This window comes from Harpia harpyja, chromosome 10 (assembly GCF_026419915.1).
Source record: "Harpia harpyja isolate bHarHar1 chromosome 10, bHarHar1 primary haplotype, whole genome shotgun sequence".
Classification (NCBI taxonomy): domain Eukaryota; kingdom Metazoa; phylum Chordata; class Aves; order Accipitriformes; family Accipitridae; genus Harpia; species Harpia harpyja.
Window position 1 is genome coordinate 32,032,297 of NC_068949.1, and position 25,128 is coordinate 32,057,424.

At 47.5% G+C, this 25,128-nt stretch overlaps 1 protein-coding gene across 4 annotated transcripts in view; it reads left to right on the forward strand.

Moving 5' to 3' along the window:
* The first annotated feature begins 2,436 nt into the window (after positions 1-2,436).
* Positions 2,437-25,128, forward strand: part of CNNM2 (cyclin and CBS domain divalent metal cation transport mediator 2) — a 129,644-nt gene continuing 106,952 nt past the window's right edge. For 2 of the 4 annotated variants that reach the window (XR_008236862.1, XM_052798716.1), the window contains exon 1: positions 2,437-4,091. Coding sequence is in view for 3 of the 4 variants with exons in the window: in XM_052798716.1 (XP_052654676.1) it covers positions 2,513-4,091 (1,579 nt within the window). In the remaining variant the exon portion in view is untranslated. The remainder of the gene's footprint in view (positions 4,092-25,128) is intronic. The other 2 variants (XM_052798714.1, XM_052798715.1) reach the window with 2 other exon arrangements.

Sequence of the window (25,128 nt, forward strand, 5' to 3'; positions counted from 1 at the left end):
ATCCCTTTCCCACATAGCCCTCTTCTGCGATTACTTACAAAGACTTTCTCAAAGTCCCCAAACAGCCCATCCTGGGAGGTCTGTGGCAATTAGCTCCTGCTATCAAAGAAAGCCTTCCCAGCACGAATGGAAGAGCAGGTGGGGCAGGGGGTCCTACCTGCAAACCCCTTCATTAAAAAGGCACGAGTCCCTGCCGCGGCCTTTCAGCTTGCCTGGGGAGAGAGGTTCCTGCGGCAAGGTCCCCCCCCAGCATGCATACGGAAAAAGGCCACAGCTAAATGCCACTGCATTTGCATAGCACTATTTTTTTTTTCCAAATTCTCAGCATTTCTGGGAGGAAGCAGCTAAGAGGACTTGACTTTAATTTTGAGCATTAGAGTAGGGGTCCTCACCAGGCTGTGAATATGGGAGTGTCTTGTCTGCCTGGTTTTGTTTGTGTGTGCACAGCCTTGGGGTTTTTAGCCCCCAAGCCATGAAAAGAGGAGGTCCTGCAGCCCCGTCCCATGTGAGGAACCCCAAAACAATCTGTCCAACACCCCAGTCTGGGTGTTTTGGTGACTGTAGAGATGGGCCAAATCCCCTTCTCCCACTGTGAAGCTCTGCAGCATTGGTGTCCTTCCTCTGCAGGCAGGGAGGGTGTGGTGAGAGCAGGAGCCGTATGTAGGTTGTGGTGCTGTGATTCAGCCCGAGGTGAAGGGGAAGTGATTCCCGAGTCCTGGCTCACTGTGGTTAGCAGGGAGTCACTGTGGCTCAGGGGCATTGGTCACCTCCCTGGGGGAGCAGACCTGCAGAACTCCCCCAGGATAAGCTGAATGAGGTTTGGGACCAGGAAAGATTTGTGGCTACAGCCCCCAGAGCACTGTGCTCTGCTCCCTGCCGTATTGGGTTGTCCTGCGCAATGCTCTACCCTTCCATTTCCCAAGCACTTAAGTGGAGAGGAGGCTGTTTTACCTCCCCTAAAGGGTCACCCTGAACCAAAAATGCGGTCTTGGCCACCATGAGCCATACCGGGTGCTCCCACAACTGTTCGTCTCTGGCTGTCTGGGATGCTAAACTGCGTCCCGCGCTGTATATTGCCCATCACTAATGGAAAGTGGAGTGGCAATGGCTGGCCCGTGGGGCATTTTTTGCCCCAGCTGGGGCTGTGCACAGCAGCTGAGGCCTCGGAAACAGCCTGGCTCTTGGGCGGTGGGACATAAACACACACTGAAATTACAAGTCTTTCCTGAATCGGGGCCCGTCAGCCCTTCGTGCATCCACGCGCTAAGGACGAGTGGAGCAGAGTGGAGCGCCTGGGGAGGCTTCGACCGTCCCCAGTGGGAGCCCCAAAGCCCCGGCTGCACTCACGCCAAGTCTCGACATGGGGTTCGCCTGCCTTGAGGAGGCTGGGAGTGCCCCGGGGGGCTGAGCAAAAGGCGGCGACGAGAGAGAGCAGCGCGGCTCTGTGCTTAATGTTTAATTCTGCTCGCACGAACGACAAAGCCAAGGAACCGCCGGGGCGCGGGGCGGGGTGCCCGGCGGGGCGGAGGGTGCCCGGGTGCCGGAGTGCGACGGCTGAATCTGTATTCGTTGCACTGTACGGCACCGACGGCGGCTCGGGGCAGAGCGGGGAGCGGGCACAGCCGGACGGTGCCGGGAGAGCCGCCGCCGCCCCCGGCCGCCAGCAGACCCGGTGCCGAGCACGGGGCGGCCCCGAGGAGCCCCCCGGCCCGCTGCCGGGGGAGGCCTCGGGAGGGCGAGGGGATGCTCCCCGCCGGGCCGGGCCGGGCGGGGCCGCGCCGCGCCGCGCGGGGCCGCCAGGGGGCGCTGAGCGACCGCCGACCGGTGAAGCCGGGGGGACGCGGGGCGGCGCACCGGGGCCGCTGCGGGGGGCGAGCGGCGCGGGTCCGTGGGCAGCGGCAGCTGCAGCGGGCCGGGCAGGGGCGGTGGGGGCAGCGGTCGCGTCCGTCTCGTCCCGTCCCGTCCCGTCCCGACCGCCCCGTCCCCTGGCGCGGGGGCTCGCGAGCCGCCCCGCCGAGCGCCGCACGCGCCGTCCCCGTCCCGCCGGCCGCACCGCGCTCCCATTGGTCGCGCCCCTCCGAGGCTCCGCCCCGCCGGCCCCGAGCCACGTCGCCATTGGCCGCGGCCGCGCGGCCGGCCCCGCCCCCGCCCGCCTGGCGTACACACCGGAGTCACGCGCCCCCCCGGGCTGGGGAGGCGGTGGCGGGCGGCGGGGCGGGGCCGGGCCGCCCCTGGCGGAGGGGCGGGCGCTGATTGGCGGCGCGCGGCGCCGGGCCCGCCCCCGCGCGGCGGGCGGGGAGGGGCGGGGAGGGCAGCGGCTTGAGGCGGCGCTCGGCTCGGCCCGGCCCGGCAGTCGCCGCCTGTCGGGTCCCGCGGGCAGCCGTGCCCGCCGCCGCCGCCTCGCCCGCCGCCGCGCCGCGCCGCCGCCACCGCCGCCGCCGGGGGAGCCGGGGCACGCCGCAGGCGCCGCGCGGCGATGCGGGGCCGCGGCGGCGCCGAGCCCTGACTAAAGATGGCCGCGCTGCCCGGTGGGAACATGGCGGGGGGCGGCCGGGGGGCGCGGGTGGTGCTGCTGCTGCTGCTCGGCGGCTGCCTGGGCCGGCGGCCCCCGGCCGCCGCCGCCGCCGCCGCGCCGCCCGCCGCCGTCGTCCCCTCGGCGGCGGCGGCGGAGGAGACGGTGATCATCGGCCTGCGGCTGGAGGACACGGACGACGTCTCCTTCATGGAGGGGGGCGCGCTGCGGGTGAGCGAGCGGACGCGGGTGAAGCTGCGGGTCTACGGGCAGAACATCAACAACGAGACCTGGTCGCGCATCGCCTTCACGGAGCACGAGCGGCGGCGGGGCGGGCGGGCGGCGGCGGGGGCGGCGGGGCGCGGCGGCGGCGGGGGCGGCGGCGGGGCGGCGGGCGGCGGCGGCGGCGCCCCGCAGCGCTGCGGCATCCGCACCTCGGACATCATCATCCTGCCGCACATCGTGCTCAACCGCCGCACCTCGGGCATCATCGAGATCGAGATCAAGCCCCTGCGCAAGACGGAGAAGAGCAAGTCCTACTACCTGTGCACCTCCGTGTCGGCCCCTGCCGCCGCCGCCCTGGGGCCCGGGGCCACCGGGGGGCTGGCGGGCGCCGAGGGGCCGGCCGGGCCCCCGCCCTGGGGCGAGACCACCTGGATCTACCACGACGGCGAGGACACCAAGATGATCGTGGGCGAGGAGAAGAAGTTCCTGCTGCCCTTCTGGCTGCAGGTCATCTTCATCTCGCTTCTCCTCTGCCTCTCGGGCATGTTCAGCGGCCTCAACCTGGGCCTCATGGCCCTGGACCCCATGGAGCTGCGCATCGTGCAGAACTGCGGCACGGACAAAGAGAAGAACTACGCCAAGCGCATTGAGCCTGTGCGCCGCCAGGGCAACTACCTGCTCTGCTCCCTCCTGCTGGGCAACGTCCTGGTCAACACCACGCTTACCATCCTGCTGGACGACATCGCCGGCTCCGGGCTGGTGGCCGTGGTGGTCTCCACCATCGGTATCGTCATCTTCGGCGAGATCGTGCCGCAGGCCATTTGCTCTCGGCACGGCCTGGCCGTGGGCGCCAACACCATCTTCCTCACCAAGTTTTTCATGATGATGACCTTCCCGGCCTCCTACCCCGTCAGCAAACTGCTGGACTGTGTCCTGGGCCAGGAGATCGGCACGGTCTATAACCGTGAGAAGTTGCTGGAGATGCTGCGCGTCACCGACCCTTATAACGATCTAGTCAAGGAGGAGCTCAACATTATCCAGGGAGCCCTGGAGCTGCGCACCAAGACCGTGGAGGACGTGATGACTCCCCTCCGAGACTGCTTCATGATCGCTGCCGAGGCTGTGCTTGACTTCAACACTATGTCTGAGATCATGGAGAGCGGTTATACCCGCATCCCCGTTTTCGAGGGTGACCGCTCCAACATCGTGGACCTGCTCTTCGTTAAGGACCTGGCTTTTGTGGACCCCGATGACTGCACTCCGCTCAAGACCATCACCCGCTTCTACAACCATCCGCTGCACTTTGTCTTCAATGACACCAAGCTCGATGCCATGCTGGAGGAGTTCAAGAAAGGTGGGCTCTTGCCTGTGGTGGGGGCGCGGGTGTGGGAGGTGTTGCTTGGTTGAGGTCAGCATCTACCTTCTTGAGGCGAGGGAGCTCTGCAGAGAGGCCCCTTGGGTTCCTGCTCGTGGAGGGGGTTTGGGAAGGTGCATTCGGGACAGAGAGGGACCAGTGTTTAGACATCTGCCAGATCTGCCCGTTCCCTGGGCCAGAAAGCTGATACGCGGCTGGTATGTGCCCCTGGCCTCTTTTCCCCACTGCACTGGGATGTGTGTGTGGGCATGGTGCCAAGCAAGGTTGTTTTCTTTCTTGCTTTTTCCACTCATCTGTCCATTATAGTGAGAACCGCTGACGGGAATCCGCGCCCGTTACTTGGCTGTGTCTTCTCCGTGCTTTTTCAGCTGGCCTGACAGTGAGGAGCGGGTGGGCTGCTCCGGTATCTTTCAGGCTTAGTGCGCACACACGTGCTGAGATAAACAAGGCGTTTTAGCTCCATTCATAGGCTCAGCCGGCCAACCTCAGCTCTGTGCTCGTGTTCCAGTTATTTTGATTGACGCTTTGATCTTGTAACTCGTAAATAGTTTCAGGGTCTTAAAATGTATTCGAAAGCACCCGTCAGTGCTGCACTTTGGAGTTACAGGTCTTCTTCCCTAGGCTTCCCTCTGCCCCCCAGGACCACAAGCTCAGCAAAGACATGACCCCTTCTACGGTGTAATGTGTGTATTAGTTGCATCAGAACGGGACTGAGGCTCTCCGGTCCCGTCTTAACTGTAGGAGGTGTTGACCTGACAAATGCATCTTAATTCCTCTTAAAAGCTTTTGCTTATGAGAGAGGAAAAAGCTTTTTTGGTTTTCCTTTTTAAATCTGTTCCTTTCTGCAGGTCAAATAATAATGCTATGTGGCCTGAGCAGGAGAGTGCTTTCAAAGAAAGTTAAGTGAAATTTCAAACAGATTGGCATGTGTGGACTCCCGTGCTGGAAAACTGAAGGCTGTTGGAGTGCCACAGAGCTGATCGTGCCCGGGGAGGTCTGATCAGAGTACCCCTGAGCAGCTCAGTCCCTGGGAGATGACCTGGCTGAAAGAGGAGTTCTTTACAGTTGCACTGACCCCACAGTCAGGGTAACGGGGAATATTTGAGTTCACCTTTTATCAACTGCAAAAGTTACCTTGGAAAGAACTTTGTAAATTGGTGAATGGTCTTTCTAGGTGATAAATTTAAATTACCACTTAGATTTCAGGTGCTGTTATGTCCACACGCTGAACTTTGACAGCATGGAATATGATCTCTTTCTTCCTGCTTAACTCAGTTTTGGGCATTTGGAGGGTTACCCCATTGGTTTCCTCATCTTTATTTCATCTTCACGGATAGAAGGTGAACATACTCCTGCTTTTTACTGACCAGTGCAACAGTGGTTTTCTTTATCTGTTTCTGCCTATGTGTAGCGATGGGGAAATCTTACTTGGGTTTGGAGCTGTTGAAGGAGAGATGAGGGAGAGCCTCCTCTGGCTGTGGTTTCTGTGCTGCGGGATCTGCAGCTCGGATCTGGAAAACTCAGTTATGTCACTTAACTGTTGGCTGGTTAAAATGGATTTCACTGCATGTGTGGTCACAGGGTTCTTCTCCCCCCCTCCCCCCCCCCCGGTTATTTGGACTCCAAATAGCATGGTGGGGTTCTTAACCTATAGTGAGACTTGTGTTTTTTCTAGTTTTGTTTCTAGTAATGTGTCTGAAGAAATGAATATTTTGTTGGTTGCTTTATTTCCTGTCTGAAAGAGATCAAATGCACTCCTGTGTGTTAACATAGGAGTCCTTTTATTTAATAGCTGGGAGAATTAGGTGCACATTTTAATCCTGCAAGTGTGGCTAAGCCAAATACGCCTCCTTACAGTTCCTGAAACTTGTGCTTAAAATAGGCTTCTTAAAAACTCTCCTGAGTAGCTTGGAAGATGCGGACCAGTCCTGGTAGCCAGAGGACTTCCTTTGCCTGCACTAGGAAATGTCCCAGTAGCACAAGTTTAGGATGGCTTCCTAACATGTGTGTTCCCTCTTGAGATCACTGTGTCTGGGAATAGTCTCTGTAGCTGTGAATTAATTCAGGCTAGTTTGATCATACCTAAATGTTTACTCTAGAATAGCTATGCTGGTTGGTCTGTATGGACAAGCCCTGGTGTTAAGGACCAGCTCTGTCTTAACTGGTTTCTCTTTAAAAAGTGCAGATATGGTGGAAATAAATGGCTTCCTTTGTGTCCTTTGAAATGAATGTAAATAACTGATAGCTTGCTTGATCTGGCATAGCACGGTGTCTTTTGCAAGAGTTCTTCAAACTTTCTTCTTCAAAGCAACCTTGCCAAATTCCCGTGAGAATGTACAAATTAAGGGTGAGAATCAAATTGCATGTTACTCTCTGGTAGAGTGTTGAAAATAAATATGCTCACGGTTTTTAATCATTCCCTTCCTACTACGTTGACCTTCTGCTGCAGTAGGCTTGCTTCAAAACTCATGTGTATGCCTTTTTCCACCCAGGTCCCTGTAACCACTGTTCAGTGCAACGGGCAGCTCGTGTGACAGTCCTGTCAGTTGAATACTTTAATCAGTTTAAGGAGAGAGGCTTGGTTTTTTTGTTTGGTTGGGTTTTTTAAAGAAGTTTGGTAATTAGCTGCTTAGGTGGGGTTTTGAAGCTCACTTTTTGGGTAGGATTAAAACATACTTAACCGAAGTGCAGAATGAAGGCTTAGGAGGAGGAGATTAAAAGCCAAGCACGGCAGGATATGTGTCCTTACGCTGTTGTGGAAGATGAAATGGGTAGTTCTGTACTTGTTCTGGTGCGTAGGCTGAACAGCTGGAGGATTTGGTGGTGGGCCTATTATTAATGTTCTTTGCCCACAATTGCAAAATAAGTATCTGTTTCACTTCCATGCTGCCAGGCAAGAAACTTAATTTTAAGAGAGAGCTGCAGCACATTCCAACTCCCTTGTTGCTCTAATCTCTTAAAGTGTGAATAAACATGATTTCTGAAGCAGTCTGCAAAAAAGCTTCTCTTCTAAAAAGCATTGTTTACTCACAAATAAATAAATAGCTTTAGAAAGAGGGGCAATTTTCTGTTCCCATTGACAGACCTTAAACCTGTACCAGCACTGTCAAATCTATTTGCCTACAGGTTGAGCAGACTGACTGCTTAACTTACTTGAATTCAATCATTCAAATTTAATGCAAGGAAGTGTAAGGTACCCTTTATACGGGCCTGAGAAATGACCCATCTGGCTTTGCTCAGCGCAAAGAAGTATCTCATTTGAAGTAAGTCCACGCACAGCTATTCTGATGTTGGCCATTGCTGTAAAGGGGAGCAAGGCGTTACCTGTTCCAGGATTGATCTGTGTCCTGACTCCTAAGCTGCAGCAGGGAGTGAATGAGCAACAAAGTCATTTTCAGAAAGAAGCTAGCAATCTGTCTCCACTGGTCTCCTTTTTCTTGTTGACAAGTGTGTGGGCTTGCCTTTTTTTTTTTTCTTTTTTCTCCTTTTTCTCCTTTTTGACAGTTTTCCTAGGTCTCTGCTGAAATGCTCCCTGGCACTTGCTCTTGGTGTTTTTCACAGGCAGATCTCTGCATGTGTGATCCTAAATCCAAAGCGTTCTATTTCTAGCTCCCGGCCTGCCAGAGCTACAAGAATTCAGCTTGAAAAGCCTCATGTTGTAATACTAATATTTTAAGATTGGCCCACTTTCTACGAGCCATTGTATGGCTGCTTTCCTGGTGGCCTGGACGGCTTCAGAGGGCAGCAGTTTCTCAATTGGAGTCCTCCTTATCTGGGGACTTTGAGTCGTATGTTTTGACCTTATTTATATCTGTCTCCTCTATTATGTTATACTAAAGATCGGAGTTAAGAATCTGTTACAAAGAAGTCACAGTAACTGTGTGCAGCAGTTCTGATCTCTTCTTTTCTGAATCACATGGCAGCCTTGAGAAAATTCCTAGATTCCTTATTAAAATCATTGCTAATTGGACCTTAAAAGATTTTTCTTTCCTAAAATCCTTGTCAGATTTAACTTGATGATCTTCTTTTCACGCTCTGTTGGTCTTGTGTTGTCTGTTTTTAATAGTGCTTATGTTTGGTGGCTCTATTTAGTGTGGACATAGGACCTGGAGGAAAACTTTGCACATTTCTTTTCTAGTTCCTCTTCCCCCTCCAAAGAAAACCAAGCCCCAGCAACCTGAAACCTAAACCCCTTACTTTTGAAGGAGCAGAGAAGGAACACCTAGACCTACTTACTCCTCTTTTGAGCACAGAGATCCTCTTTTTGGAAGCAGGTAGGACAGCAAGTGATTGGTAGCCCAGGGATCCAAAGTTCTGCATTATTGTTGTTGATCTGAGGTTCTTTTCTGTTATTAGGTCACTTACCTTTCTGGTACAGCTCTAACCCAGGCTTGTAGGTGGCTTCTTTCCTAGTCCCTTTCAGGTTTTATGGGTTCCCATCCTGATGAATCTGAGTCCAGACTTCCCATGAGTAACTTCTATTTAATGGATCTGAATGCTCACTTTATAGTTTATCTAACAGGTTGTCTGTCTCCTGAGCCATTTTTCTGTGTAAGCCTATGACTGCAACATTATGAGAAAATGGAAGAAACTACATAAATCCCTTCTGGGATTATGAAAGGCATGTAAAACTCCTTCTTGGAAAACAATATTGTTTTCAAGGCTGCTTGACTAGTAAAAGGCACCTCCTCTGATCCTTCCAGGGAAATTCATATACAGGGAGAGGTGTTGAGGAGGACCAGTGTGGAGACTTTTTTGTGTGAAGAGAGGAGGGGAGTGGTAGGTGGGAGGGAATTTGCCACCAAGATACGGAAGACTTAGCATGATATGCCTGCAGATTTGTTCCCTGAACAAAAATTGCATGTGGGGGTTGCCTCGTGACAAACTGTTTCTTGGCTGTCTGACACTGTAACACCCGCAGGTACTGCGCTGCCAAGAGCTTTGCTGGTCTTGCAGAGCTCCTGGGGGATGCGTGCTCATTCCACTGGAGAGAAGCAGATGTGGGTTACTGCAGGCAGCCCTCCTGCTGGTATGCTGAGGGGGAGGCATTAAGGGGAATGCATCAGAGACCAGCTCCAGTTCTTCCTGGGCTCCCTGAAGCTTTTTTAGGGACCAGGAGAAGAAGAGATGCTGTGGGAGAGCAGCAGTGCTTCTTCACCCTGGCCTCAGTGAGGAGCCCAGCTGGAGGCTCCGTTCTGCTGCTGAGAGTAGAAAGAAATGTGTGGTTCAGGTGGCTGGCAGGGAGAGGACTGATGAATTAAATGGCTTCAGCAGTAGAGGTTTTGAATCTGACACTCGTGCTGGGTATGATTCTTGGATTGCTTTTTAACCGATTGCTAGCAACTCTTGTCATTCAACAAAGACAAGAAGTTGCCTTTTCCTCCCCTCAACTGTTTGCTAAGTTAGCAAACGCTTCCCTGCACTGAAGCTGATGGGAGTGAATTCCACCATGAGTGAACCACGTTCCTATCTGCTTTCTCTCTGTCTGTAAAGGTTATCTGTAATGGGCACAGATGTAAACTTCAGGTCAGTCTGTGCAGCCAGCAGCATTTCATGGCTAATTTTGGAGTAGAATAGAAAGAAGAGGCAGAATGTCAACTTCTGAGCAAATTCAGTAGTGCAGGAAAATGATCAGGTAGTTTAAGCATTGCAGTATTCTTCCAGGGCTGAGATTTTTTTGAGTTTCAATATTTCTCTGTGTCGTGGTTTAACCCCAGCCAGCAACTAAACACCACGCAGCCGCTCACTCACTCCCCCCCACCCAGTGGGATGGGGGAGAAAATCGGGAAAAGAAGCAAAACCCGTGGGTTGAGATAAGAACGATTTAATAGAACAGAAAAGAAGAAACTAATAATGATAATGATAACACTAATAAAATGACAACAGCAATAATGAAAGGATTGGAATGTACAAATGATGCGCAGTGCAATTGCTCACCACCCGCCGACCGACACCCAGCCAGTCCCCGAGCGGCGAATCCCTGCCCCCCACTTCCCCGTTCCTATACTGGATGGGACGTCCCATGGTATGGAATACCCCGTTGGCCAGTTTGGGTCAGGTGCCCTGGCTGTGTCCTGTGCCAACTTCTTGTGCCCCTCCAGCTTTCTCACTGGCTGGGCATGAGAAGCTGAAAAATCCTTGACATTAGTCTAAACACTACTGAGCAACAACTGAAAACATCAGTGTTATCAACATTCTTCGCTCTGAACTCAAAACATAGCACTGTACCAGCTACTAGGAAGACAGTTAACTCTATCCCAGCTGAAACCAGGACACTCTGCCAACGTGCGGTTCTGAGGAGCAGAAGACTCTCCTGGTGAACTTCAGTTGACTCTAAGGGTGTAAGAACAATGACAGTGAATCCTTTGCAGTAGTATGTGTCCGACAATGGCTATGGATGCTTAGAGAAAGTATTAGAAAAGAGCAAATTTATTTTGTTCCCTTACTGATCTCATCAGGCTGCAATTCAAGAAGTTCTGGAACTAAAGATACTGTCTTTATTTAAATAGCCCTAGATGCTTATTTCTTTCTGTGAGTGTGTCTAATCAACACTGAACCTTTGTTGGCTCTTGGACATAGACAAACAGCAATAGTGGGGTATCTCCTGTCAGTAGCTTTGTAGTGCTAGTGGCAGAAAGCAGTAGATCTAAAGGTTACATTTCTGTGACTTCTGTATGAAGCCATCCAAAGGTAGCTTTTGTTTTGGCAGGCTGTGGTATCACTCTAGCTGGTAATTGAGGAAATGAGGAAGTTAGCCACCTCACGCTTCATACATGTTGTGAGCCCCAGTCCCCTCCATTCTTTATTGAAGGAATCGTTAAAGTGTGGGGGGGGCGGCATTACTTGGTCACTTAGCTTGGAGCATCAGTGCTACTAAACTATAGAGAAAATCTATGTATCTTTCTGGTGTTGACTAGTGCCAGATTTTGTCTTGCTCACTTGGAGGGCAGACATTCTAGTGCACAGGAATTAAGACCTGGAGAATTTGAAGCCTCACTACTTCACTTCTTCTAAACACTTTGCAATGTATGCTTAGTATTAAGAGTCATAAGTCAGTTTTACAGCTGCTTAGGCACCATGAAGTAGGCCTAGAATGAAAGGAGTGGCCGAGTACTCTGTTGAATGGGTCTATATCTCATCCTGCCTTGCTTTTTCCATTGATACTTAACAAGACCTCACTTTTTCATTAGTTTATGTGCCTTTACAGAGCTGTGGTGCAGTTGCCAGTCTAGGTAGATGAATTGCACTTCTAGTATTGAGTCCCTCCCAATTTCACTAATGGAGCTTGTAAAACTAGCCCTTCACGCAGAGTACTCCAGTACTCTGAACCATGCCCTGGTGAGCATGATCTGGCACTCTTGTTAATTTGACAAGGTCCTGAAATACAGTGTACCAACTGCAAATAGGAGTGTAAATACTTGGTGCTAATGAGCTCTAGCCAACAGCACATGGCTAACAGTCCCAAATCAGGTGGTTGATCTAGCCTGGCTCCTGCCAAGGTCACTGAGTCATTTCAGGACTATCTAGTGATGGGCTTTTGTTTCACTTTTCAACAGTATATAATCATAGAAAAAGAGATGCATAAATCTGTCGATAACCTTCTTCTGGTGGAATCCACCTTTTCCCTTGGCCTAGAAATCAGCATGGCCCAATAGTTGCTGGCAGAGGAAGCTATGCTGGGAATAAACTAGGGCTAAGTGTGATGGTGTACAAAGCATCTGTGAGAATAGCATGAAAAGTAAAGCTGGTTAAGGAACTGTAAGGGGAAGAAATGACCTAGTCACCTCAGTGTAGGTCTTCTTACAGAGAGGTAGGTGTAGGGAAGAGAAAGGGATGGCCTGGAACAGGGAAGTTGAGAAGCCCCTTGGTGTTCTAAATGGCTTTTTGAACAACATAGAGTAATGAAGTTCTGATTCTTCAAAACATATAGTTATGAGTTGAGGCAGAGAAACTAAAGTCTGCTAAAAGATTTCCCATAGTTTCCTTAAAAAAACCAAAACAAACACCCAACAAAAAAACACCAAAACCCCCCACTAACGTTATGACTCCAGGACATGCCACCAAACTGTGTCTTTCACAAAGTGGACTTGGAGGAACCAGTTCCCTATTTGACACTCCAACTTGAAACAGGAAGTTGCAATATCAGAAAGATAGGTGGCAGGGAGATCCATCATGCTTGGAGAGAAATTGGATGTTCTTTTGACTTGCCACTGGAGCTGCATGTACCGGATGTGCTTAACACAGCAGCCGACTCAGCTTATCTTTCCATTCCCGGTCCCCAATAACAAAGAGGCTTTGATTCTTTCCAAACTTGTCTCCACTAACTCTTTCCTTTTTTGTCCTCCTTTACTCAAAAGTGCTCTCTTCCCTGGTTATGGCTCTGTCTGTAGTAGCTTTCCACTCTGGAGAGTCATGAGTAGGGGCCCTTGGAGACCTCTGAGCCATTGTTCTCATGTTTTGTGTTAAAATTGCGTGGGAGCCTTCCAGAATTTTGGTAGGCAGCCAGTTTTCACTGAAGAGAAGAATGACTTTCAGGATTTGCTACACTTCTGTGTTGTCTAGGGGACATCATATGGGCTGTCTGTCTTTGACAACAGTGTTGTGTTAGTACACAACCTGTAAATGCAAGAGGTGTTTCTTTGTCTGCGTTGGCTGGCATCTTGGAAATTAGGATTCTTACCTGGGTGTTTGTGGTTATTTTTCTGATTCAAAGACATGAGTCAGTCTTGCTCTTTACCTACTGGTGATGATATCTGTTTGAGAGGACTAGTGAAAGGATACTAGAAAAGCAACTTGTTTTGTAACCAACTCGTCTTAAAATACCCAAGCCCTGGATTGAACAGAAACCCTAAAGCTAAGAAAGCTTGTGTGAATGGAACTTACTTGTTGTCTCTTTTGTATTGAAGCATTTTGCTTGTAAATTGTTTCGTATAGTAATTTCAGTGTTTAAATAAGAAGCAACAGCCCTTCTCATCAAGGAATTGTACTTTGAAGGGCAGAGTAAGTGTGATGCCTGTCAATCTGGGAACCGAAACCTGATGATTATTGAGGACTCAAGAGTTATAAGTTAACACGATTCTGCTGCAGTTACTAATTAACCAAGCAAGAGCTTTGCTCCAGCCAAAGGAGCTGGGGCCAGGATGAGCACATACATTTAGTACAAAAGATCTGTATAGTTTTGTTTTCTGTAATGCTTTCCGTTGGGATTGCACCATTCTTTTGCTGGCAGTCCTAAAAGGATCTGCTCTTCAAATGAGAGCAGTGTTGTAACATTGCTCTCTGCAGGGTGAACCATGCTGTCAGACTGGGCTCCTACTTGCTTGAGATTATCTCCCACAGCAAGCATGAATGAAAGTTGGTGGGTTTTTTTTATAGTGAGTTTTTTATGGTGGCATAATCTCTTACAGTGATATGATGGAGCCATCTGTGACTGTTGATCTTTGTGGAGGTGAACGCTTTATTTTCCCTACTTGTCCATGGGTAATGAGGGCAACAAAATGCTGACTCTGCCTTTGTTGGATACTCTGCTGCCAGCAAACAATTTTAAGAGGGATCTTGCCATTTCTGGTTTCCTTCCAGTACTCCACCTCCAGCTTTCAGAAGATTGTCCTGCCTGCCCTTTGCACTGGGCTGTTCAAAGTCCAGCCCTTAGCTGAAAGTGAGCCTGCAGGACCCCTTTCCATGCAACAGTTATGTGAGGACAGCAATGATCAGTTGCCCACTTTTATTGCTTGTGAATTGCTTGTCAGCAATTTCTAGACTCCTACAAAAAAGGAAGAAAATCTGCCGGTGTGAACTTGTTCTTGATAAAAATTTACAATCTGGCATCGAAAGTAGGTGTGGCTGTGGGTTTTAGGCAAGCTGCAGGCTTAGTTCTTCCTATCTAGCCTGGGACATCTTTCCACTGGAAGCAAGTACAGCTCTTACAGTTAAAATTCGTGTACATAGCAAGTGCAGACAGGGGCCTTCAGTTGATATTATGGGGCATCTAGTAAGAGGCTTCAGTTAAATTTTGTACTAGTTAAGGTAGGCCTAAATAGTGAAATAGAGTAGCTCTAACTTCAACTCCAAGGGGCATCACTAAGTTTTTGCTTCAAGGTGGATAAATTAGAGTGATATGTTTTGCTATGTGAATTTGTGTGGGGTTTTTCCCCTGCTGTGTAACTGCGGTATGTGTACAGATAAAGCTTTTGGACTTTCAGCTTTTATTTTAGTGTCTTGATGTAGCATGTGGGGAGGAAGCATCTCTCAAGATATCAGTTATATGAAGACTTACTGCCTAGGTCTTGCTTTTCCTTCAGCAGAGGAGAGGAGTAAAGCCTCACAGGAGGCTGGGGCAGTGGTCCTGTGAGTAGTTCACTATATGGACTATGTGGTTGTAGCAGGATGGGATTTATGTTGCTTTTCAAATGTGATCTGGTCTTTGTTGCATGCTGGTTCCCTGCCCTCATGGGGAATAAATTTATCTTTTAGCTGATATTCTAGTTTGCCTGGAGCCTTTTGGAGTGGTTAGGCTTGAAAACACTGATAACTCCACAGCTCCATTCAAGAACTTTGCACTGCTCACTGGGAGTATTTTTTTTCTTCTCTTAGTGTTGAAGAATTGCTTGCGCTATGTGAATGGGATTTCTCCCAGAGAAATCAAAACCCCTATCAAAATCATTGTCTATTTCTCTCTTAATGAAAATCCTGTACAGTGTACTTTAGACTCAACATCAGCTAATAAAAGTTTGAGTGCTCACTTGCAAGAGAAATGAGAGACTTCCTTGTATCACCTATAGAGGAAAGCCTGCTTCCGTTCCTTCTATACTAGTGTGTTTGTGTTTTCCTGTGACCCTTACAGAGATCACAACGCGCTTAAAGCTTTATTCCCTTTCCATATGATGGAGCCCGCCTCTCTGTCATAATCAGGACTGACAGTTTTGTAGGTCTTGCTGTTCAGTTGACAAAGGCCCGGGGGGATTACGATCACTAACGTGGAATTGCTTTGCCAGTAGTTTACTGGTTTAATCCAGCTTGTGTTGTATTGTCTGAAGGCTCCCAAGGAGAACCTGGAAATGGAGAAGTTGCACAGTTCACCCTGTGGGCAGTCTCGGTGGGGGGTGAAGCTTCCCAACGTGGGAATCCCCTGAGGTTAGAGCTTGAGGAAGGCAGCTGGGGCAGTGAAAAACTTAATTACCTACATAATGGATGCAGTCTCCAAGAACTGCAGCAATCGATGCCAGTCACAGGGTTGAACCTGTGAGTGCAGTTGTAGTGTGTGCAGCCAATGTGCAAGCAAATACAGTAGCTTTCTTTTTTCCTGCTTTCTTCAATGCTCCTGGGGTTAAGGGTGGGGGTGAAGGTTTCCCTGTACTGTGTGATGCACCACAGATGGGAATCCCAGTCTCTTGTCCTCCTCTCTGCAGGGGCACACCTGCCATGCATAGGATGAGAGGTCTGCCAGGAGAGCTCTGATGTCAGTGGCTCTATTCTGTTAATGTTTTTTTTTTTTTTGCTTTCCAGAGCAGCTGTTTTGAATTTTCCAGTTTTTTCCTGTAATCTTTGAACACGCTTTCTTTTTTTTATGAGAGAAACACTGGGGAAGGGTGTGAAGACACACATATATTTGAGTGTCAACGGCATTTTCACTTCTGCTTCCTGGCCTGAAAACTGGGTGTAAGCTTGTTGCTTGCCTGCTGGTTGAACGTGGTCCAGTGGTAAGAGGCTTTAATATGTTTCTTCTTTGCAAATCATCAACCTCACATCTTCCAGTAAAGGAAAGAATTTGGGAGTATAGCTTCCAAGAGTAATAGCCCTCTCAGCCCCATGCAATGCACAGGCTCCAACCAAAAAGTTCCAAGGAAAATATTCAGAAAGGGGGAAGTTGTCTAGCTGTATCCCTGATGGTTTTGCATTTAAACGATTGGGCTTTGCAGAGAGATCAGTATGCTTTTTTTTTTTCAGATAGACGTGCACCCATTCTGGAACTAATAACTATGCTGGAATCTCTTAATCCAAGCATAGAGTAGAGAAATTAACAAAATGTGTCTTATTTCCCAAATTTATATTGATGATGCTCTGTAGTTTGTAATTTTTTCTGCTATCCAATTAATCTCTAGCTGAAAACACACTTGGAAGTATTGGAGGCTGTATACAGGTGCCCTGCTTTCTGCTTGCACCTGCCTCCTGATCAGTAGAAAGAGCTGAGTGCCTTGAGAAGTGCTTGAAAGGCTTAAAGGAGGATGCTGAGGAAAAAGTCACCATGAGGAAGCTGGTAGGCTTGGGGACTTGGGTGGCATTTATGCTGAGTCTGGGTCTACATCCATTTCCTCTGAAAAGCACTAAACCAGAAGTGTCCTGCCAGTTTTTGGAGGAAGCTTCAATGCGAACATTCTTTCAGGAGGGAATGAAGTGCTTTAAACTCAAGAGATTCTTTCAACAAATGAGGTTATCTTAACCATCCTCTCCAGTGCTGCAGTTAGCAGTTGTGACAAGGAATGAATGTGTACTGTGATTAAACATGTACTCCCACAGCTAGAGGCAGCATGCAGTTTCTGGGAGCAAGAACTCTTGCTGTGGTAATGCTCATGAACAATTCTCCTAACAAAAGGAATTCTCATATCTCAGTGTTTTCTGTGGCTTTGAGGATGATTGGGACACAAAACCTGAAGATACGACTGGATGCAAAAGTTCTTGCAGATAGGAACAGATTATTTTTTTAATGTCATAAAACTGAGTTTAAAGCATACAGGAGATTTAATTTTCCTGTTCCTGTTTGTTTCCTCCAAAATGTGAAAATGACCCAAGGAAATCAAGGGCATGACTGCTTCAAGTGAGTTGAGAGTTGAGCAAGGATAAAGTTGAAGGTTTGATCTTTTGGATTTCCTAGTGCTGCCCAAAGTTGCATATAGACTGTGATGCCTTCTCCTTGTGCTTCAGTTACTTTGCTGTAGAACAAGGACTAATTTTTGTCCCCTTCCCATGTATCAAATGAATGGTTTTGTGGGAGCCAGTATGTTTCAGCTTTTCTCCTGTGATTTAAGGTATATAACAGGAGTTTGGTTTAATCTTCATGTAATAGCTTCCTTCCATGATGATTGCAACTTTCTTTAGACTGACAGTCCCTCCAGTGACTCAGATTTGGTTTATCTTGCCCTGAGGTCCTTGGCTGTCAATGTCTTTATTTAGTGTTTTCACCCTCCTTTCTGCATATCAATGTGTAGTTCTCCTGGCATTGTTTGTTGGTAGAAGGTGAGAAAAATCAGAGAAAAACTAGGAGACAGTAGACAAGTGTGTGGACACACAGTTAAGGTGAATGCCCCAATGGTTAATGCTTTGTTCTGTATAGCTTTATGGGTACTAAAATTGCTGCTGTAAAGTTCATTGTCAGGTGCTTTCTAACCTTACTGACACAGGGGGTTTTAATCTGTTGTTTTTTCCTTACTGTGCCAGAGGTGCCATTTATCCTATGCTGCTTGGCTTTTGTTTTTAAACAGTTTTAAAGTAATGTCCATTTTAGGACTGATTATGATCTGAAAACCTAGTAGGCAAGTCTTTAAGTGGCATGCCTCTTATTGCCTAAATTCCCAGTCTTGAGGGATATGCAAGTAGCTCTCCTTTTTTCTTGTCAGTGACAAGGTGGTATGATTAAATCATACCTTGTCAGTGACAAGGTGGTGTGATTAAAAACCTTGGCTCCTTCATGAGCCAGGAAGTCTTGTGCTCTCTTCCTGGTACAGCTGGAAAGTTGTTCTTGCACCATGGACAGGTTGGTTACACCAGAGGCTAACGCAACAGTGTTCCTCATTGCCATCCCTTCCAATGAGTCTTGAGCAAGCTGGGTAAGAGGGATGCAGGGACATAGATGCAAGTCTGTTCTCACTGCTGGTGAAATTTGGGATGAAAAGGGTGGCTTAGTTGGGTTTTTCCCCTTATTCCATGTGTGATGTTGTGATAATGGGGAAGTAGCAGCCCACCAACCTGCTATTCATCAACAGTTAAGGGGTTGTGCAAGATCTGTCCTTTTGATAGTCCAGCCATGTTCTAGGGTGGTGCAGGGTACCTCCTCGGTATGCCACTCACCCTGTCCTGCTTTTTCTGAGCGTATTGGCAGAGACTGGATTCTGCCACTGCTTTGATGGTTGTGTTGGGCCCATGTGCACATCACGGTCTAGGCTGGACTCGCCTCCATGACACAGAATTGAAAAAACCTGTGTCCTGTTGATACCATTATCACTATGTCTCTTCATGCTTCTGTTAATGACTAATGTCTGATTAAAGTGTCTGTTACTGCAGAAACTCAGTGTTGGACTCATAATCAAGCACACCATTGTGTTGCACTAGCATGAAGAGTTTTGCTGTGGTTGTGATCATAATTGATCTGTCTAGCTCCATCCTGGTTCTTTATTGTTTTCTTTGACATAGGAGGTAGGACCAAGATGGAGGAGCTGAGAATTTTGCTGGTTGTCCCATCCAGAAAATGGATGTGACTGGAACAGTGAAGACATCCATTTTCTCATCTGTCTCCCAGGGGGTAGGCTTGTGCAGGGAAGAGGTGGACAAGGACTAGTTCATCCTTCTTCCCTTGACTGACTAAAAGAAGAGGTGAGTAATGGTGTCCTCCAGTAAAGTGGGAATTCAGAAATCTCATTGGAAAAGTTGCTGCCAGAAGTGACAGAAATAGATTTTTAGTTTCAGAGAAGATTACTTTTTCTTAATTTTTAATCCCTTTGTGTTGGAACAGGGAGACAAAGGGAGTGATGGTAGGACTAGGTAGGGCAGCCTTTGACAGCTATGCAAGGAAGAGATGGGAGTGTCACAACCTTTGAGTTGTTAACCTTTTGAAGTCGCATGGGGTAGATGTCTCATTACCCTTGCCCCAACGCATGCATATTTTTACCTGTGGCATACCAAGCAAATTGCCTTCTGCCTCAGAGATGGCAAAGGGTTGTTAAACCTGTTTGGCTTCGAGACAGTCATTCTGGGGATTCTCTGTATCTGCATGGGTGAGGGTCAGGAGGCCTGCAGAAGCCGCCCTCCTCTTCCCATGTCTGATGTCCGCTCTGCAGGACCAGCACTTAAGGCAAAAACTCCTGTGTTGGACGAGGAGTTTTAGTAAGTGCTTACAAAAATAGTGGTAGATCATCCCTCCAGGGTCAGGTAAGAGCTGCAATGCTTGTGGGGAAATCTGCAGCCACAATTGAACAAGCCAGTCACTTCTCACAATAGGGAGGGTGCTTGAGTACAATGTTTGAAGATTTTATTAGAGAAATTGAACGTTAAACTATGTTTGCAGTTTGACTTAAAATTTGATACTATATTCTTGAAACCAATTGTCATGTGTTTCTCATTTTCCCTATCAGAATAAGCTGTTTTTAACATAAGTGATTGACTGCATTAGTGCCTGTCGAAGTGCTGACTTCAGCATGAAGAAACAGTTTATCTGCATTGTGTACACATGGATGCATCTTGGCAGTGATTGTGTTTCTTGGTATATAGCACGTCTGTAGCAGGTGACAATAATACTGAACAAAGCCATGAGCATTTCTGTTTGTTTCTATTTTTTGTTTTCTTTTTTTTTTTTCTTCTAGCTATTGCAAACTCCTGTGAGATTGCTGAGACAAGCCTGGGTATGGGAGTGGTCAAGGAGAATCCAGAAGCTCTGAAAAGAGAGGGAAAGTGAGAGAACTGCAGTTGTTCAGTGCATGGGAGAAGGTTAAAGCATAAAATACAGAAAACTAAAACTATCATAGAAAAATGGGAAAAAAAAAAAATAGAAAGAGTAAAACCTGCTGATGAGGATAATCAGTGAAGTATCTGACCTCCCTCTGCTGCTTTTGTCACAGAGGCTTCTGACTTGCTGTTTGTGCTTGCCTGTGTTTTTGGTGTGTCTCAGTGATCCACATAATGTTACTAAAACAGGTGCCACATAGACATAGGCAAGTGAGCTTACTTCTTACTGTTCCGCCAAAGGATATGACTCATTGCTGAAGCTATGGTTCATTTAGCAGAACAGTTAAACTAAAAGTATGGAAGTTGTCAGGGTTTCCAGTGATAACTATTTCCTTTGGATATTTTTTGTGTTATGGACACAGCAAGGAAACTTTGGACTGTGGACATTGGTCTGTTAGGAATTGACCTGTAGTTGTAAGTTTAAATTGTGAGCCTCATAACACAGGTAACTGATTGGTAGTGGAAGTTGATCTAGATTTGAACCCATAGGAGATTATTGACTTGATCTTTTAATCTGTCAGCTCGTTCTTCACTCCTGTTTTCTGTTTGGATGTTGTAGTTTTGAGATGTTTTTGGAAAGGGTACTGGGAAAACTTGCAAACATTTTTCAAACAAAAGATGGTTTGTCTTCATGGCTGGGAGGGTTCATTTGGACACTTGCTCTGAATTTTTTTTTTGTTTGGAAAACTGAAGTTCTTAGAAGTTAGATGGCCTTGGCTTTCTTTGTTCTTTCTTCTGTCTCAGACATCTGTATCAGCTCTCTCACCGAGCTCTTTATCTTACTTGGCTTTTCTGTGGATGCCTGGAGGCCTTGGCTCACATTCTCAAGAGTGTCCACTGGTTCAAGAAGCCATCACTGCTATCAAATTACCTTGACAGCTGTTGTCCCATTTCATATTTGCCATCCCCTCCCCCTAGCTCCCTTGTGATTTTTGGCAGAAGCTGTGGCTATTGAGCAATAAAACTTGGATCTGAGAATCCTGTTGCTGGTGGGAAAATGAGATGAGAGCATACTAGTTAATGCCTTGCAACTTGACTTCTTGCTGATGTATAATCAGTAGCATCTTTATTTAAAAACAAAACCTACCACTAGCTACTTTGTTTGTGGATTGAGTGGATGGTTCATTTACTGTTCATCTGGAGTTGTGCGATAGGTGCCGGTCTCTTAAAATAGCACACTCTATACCAAGATGTATATGACCAGACAAGCTCTTGATTTGGAGTCCTACACAAATGCCTATGCATAAGGATGGCAGAACAGCTAGGATGCTCATGTTAATGAAAGTAATCCATAGGGCACGACTGACTTTGTCTTCGTGTTAGTTTTACTGATGATCCTGTCCCTGCGTAACCTGGAATAGAGCTCCTGTAGTACTATTTAGTAGACATTAAAGATGACCCTATAAGAAGCAATTACTCTTGCATGGATTTGAATTAACAAAATTTAGAGAGAGCATTTGGGGGCTGCTCTTTTGTGTGTGTTTGGGGATTTCATTGCCATTCTTTTAAATGCAACCATAAAATACTTCTGACAACTGACAGAAATGGTGATGATCTTGGGACCAACCATCGTAAGAGAACTGCCATCTCTGTAAACCTCTCCTTTTAAGATGTTTTGTGCTTCCTTTTGTCAGTTGTTTGAGAAGTTGGCTGATGCATGGCATGCTTTAATCTCTACTGATCATTCCTCTTGTCCCTGTTGGAACATGTCAGCAACTTAATTTTGTGTAACATACTGGAAAAAATAGGAAGGAAGGAGCAGATCTTAATTGGAAAGATGACTGACAGAAAACAATTAATGTATCCAGAACACTCAGTTCTGAGGAACACATATAGGAGAAGCATGTAAAAAAATTCTTTTGCCTGCAATGTGTATGATTTACTAGCTGATAACATCAGTGTGAAATGTAAAGCTTGTAAAAGTCTGGCTCAGACCAGCCTTAATGCATGTCTTACAGCTCTGAAATTACTGTTGCCAAAGTGGGAAGACTAGACTCCTACTGAAACATGTGCTGCAACTGTTTTGTACGTGTCTGCGGAGAAGGGTATTTTAAGCAGTTGCTGAATGGTTCTGGTGTGTGTGGAGTGAAATCATGACTTCAGTCAGTGGCTGTAAATTTGAGGGCTGGTACCTTGGGGCTCCATCCTGGTGGGAACTGGTGGATTGTGGCACATTATGTGGTCTCAGCATCGCAGGTGCTGTGGAGTCCTCCTGGGTCGTGCTGAAGAAGAGCCGGGGATGTAGTGTGACCAGCCGTGAAGTCAAGGGGGGAACACTCAGAAAGCATAGGGTCAAAGAAGATGTCCTCTGACTTTGGAAAATCACAATTACATCAACATTACCTCCTGGAAAAGAAATAGAAGTAAAATAGAGAATGGATTACATCGAGGTGAAAAATGCATGAAGCGTCCCTCCCCTAGCGGTAACGTTTGAGTTGCAAGGTGGGATGCATGGGTTTTCTGTTGACATGTGGGGAAATAACTTTTTACTGACTTTTCTTTCTCCCCAAAGGAACACAAAAAACAATCATAAGGCCTCAATTTGGTGTACAACTTGATTAAAGTGTTTTTTGGTTTTGTTTTGGTTGTTTTTTTTTTTTTTTTAAAAGAAAAGAAGTGGCAATTTATCTTTCCTGCCCTGCATCCCTTGCTATCCTGGCATTTAACACGGGTTTAAACAAGGTGCTCCTTGGTCCGATCTCTCCATGGAGATCACAGAAAACGCTGGAAGGCTTGAGCTTCCTGCGATCCCTGGCACGTCTTCCGTTACGCAGCTACGGTTATTGTAGCAGTAGGGGACTTGTTAGTTTTCCAACTGCAGTTCCCAGCGAACGTGTCCGCTCTGCGGTGTAGACTCCTGCATGTTCGGTGTTAAAATAGTTCTATAGCTTTCAGGCATCTTGCATTTCAAATATGGGTGGAGAAACAAGTGTTGGCCTTTAAGGCAGGGGTTTCAAAGCTTTTTGATATCAAAGGCCATGTTGACAACTTGGCAGGCGCTTGTGGGCCTAAGTGCGTTAGATCTTTAGGATAGGAGCTGACTTGCTGCAGGCATTGGAAAGGATGTTTTGCATTGTTTAAATGTATTGTCAGGTGTGTTATGTCCTTTCTCTGCAGTGTGGCTGCTGAAATGTCTCCTCCTTTCGTGCTAGGCTTGGCTCACTTTCCCATCAGCCAGGGAAGGGGTTAATTTGCTGTTACAGTCCGCTCCAGCTTGTGTCTTGCTGTCCAGTCTCTTCTGCTTAAACCCACTCCCGTGGGGAATCCCATCTCTTGACCCCTCTGCTGCAACAGCTTATGCTATGGCTGCAGAGGGTGGAAGGGAGCTTTTGGGGAACGTGTTAAGCTCGGCCAGCAGCTTACAGGGTGGGAGGAAGCATCTCAGCTGGGAGTCCTTCGTAGCCCTCTCCCCTGTGTCGGAAGCGGGTAGGGTTCTGCAAACCCAGGAAAGCAGCCAGTTCTGGCAGGGCAGAGCTTGTCTATCCTGGTCAAGGTCTCAAAGGTCTTACCAGGTTACTTGCTTGTTGACTGTTTGAAATACCAGCATGTGTTGCTTCCGCTCTGTTGTTGTACTTTCCAGCCTTGCTGAACTGCCACTCTGCTTTCTTGCATTGGGTGCATTAGCTTCATTGGTTTGCTGTGGTATTTGAACATCTTTGGATGATAGACGAACATCTTACCAGTACTTAATGAACTATGCTTACATCTATAAGAAGGTTTATTTCCATTTCCTATGTGAGGCAAGTGAAGTGCAGAGGTCAGTGCTACAACACAGTGCAGAAGGATAAATGCAATGCACAGAGATGTACCAAAACTTTTCTTAACACCAGCCCTGTTGCAACCAGGGTAGCTATGACAGCGTGGAGTGCGACCAGGCTAATTGTTTGTATCCTTGTCTGGCTCATGGATAGAGCTTGTGACTCGCATTGAGCTCCGGCTGCACCGCTGGCTCAATTGCTGGAAGAAGCAAAGCTGGCATGGATGTTTCAGCTTTTAAATGCAGTCACAGGTTTTGGTCTGAGGTGGAAGCATACTTTAAGAGCTATGTTGTTTTGCACGAAAGACTAAAAGACAAATCTGTAGCAGTGCGGAGGAGAAGCCAGTTCTCCCCACTCCTGGTCATGTGCTTTCACCACAAAGACCCTGTTTCTTCTTTTACTTAACTGAAGAATTCCATTAGATCAAAAGCTAGTTAAGGAAAATAGAGCCCCATGTGGTCCTGTGTGGTTACTTAGGCAAGTGCTATTTTTAGGAATCCCGGTTGAGTAAGCCCTGGCTCTTGCTGCTGTTAAAATCCATGGAAGCAAAATTAAAACTTCTACCTTCATCTCAACTGCATGTAGGCCACTTGGCTCTAGCCATCTGGTTTTTTTTTCTCACTTGTGCCTCCCCCAGCTCGTTCCCTGCCTTGCGGGGATTTTTGCCTTTCCAAGTGAGAGTTAATCAGTTCCTTGGGTGTGGAAGATTTGGATAAGGCAGGTAGGAAGTAACAAGTTGTTCCCATGTGAGGATCGTTATCAGAGTTGTTAATGAGCTCTTGCCCTCCAGTCCTAGGGTTTTGCCTAACTCTGCTCAACTGCTTCTCCTCACTTTAGCTTCTGTGGCCCAGTTTCATTGATCTGTAGAAGATGCTCCTTACCTGCTTCTCCCCTACCAAGAGCAGGGAGCCCAGGTTTGCAAAATCTGACTTGTTTGCAGCTCTTTTTCCTTGGTGCTGCTGAAGAAAACTTCTTGCTCACAAAGTTTTGTATACAGACCTGCTTGACCCACCTTGTAGGAGCATGGGCGGGGAGCATGATGATGGAAGTAAGACAGTTTGGTCTTGAATTAACGTATAAGAATCCAGTTCCTTTTCTGGAAACAGTTGCCTGATGGTGACCAGATTCCTCTCCACAACTTCATGCCCCGGCTCGCAACATGTAGAGATTTCATTGGTTATTTTTGTAAGTATTTTTCTCTGAATCTGAGTGGAAAAGCAGCAGAAGGGTAAGGTGGAGGGCATGGCAGGAAAAGAGGCTCAAGCCTGAGAAAGCTTTGTGAGCGTGGCTCCAGGGAAAGCCTGCTGAACCTTTTTGAGCTGGCTGAAAATGTTGAGAACTGCAAGCAGTACTTTGTTTGATTCATACTCTTTGTACAAGTTTCTTCTCAGTAATTTTTTATTTAAAAAAAAATATTGTGAGGAAATCACTCTGTCACAAGTCTAAGTAGAAGAATAAATTTGTATGGGCCCAGAGATTTAGCCAAAGGACTTGGTTCAGAAGTGAGGCGAACAGTGTTTTGAGTCTGAAGACCCTCTGTTGGC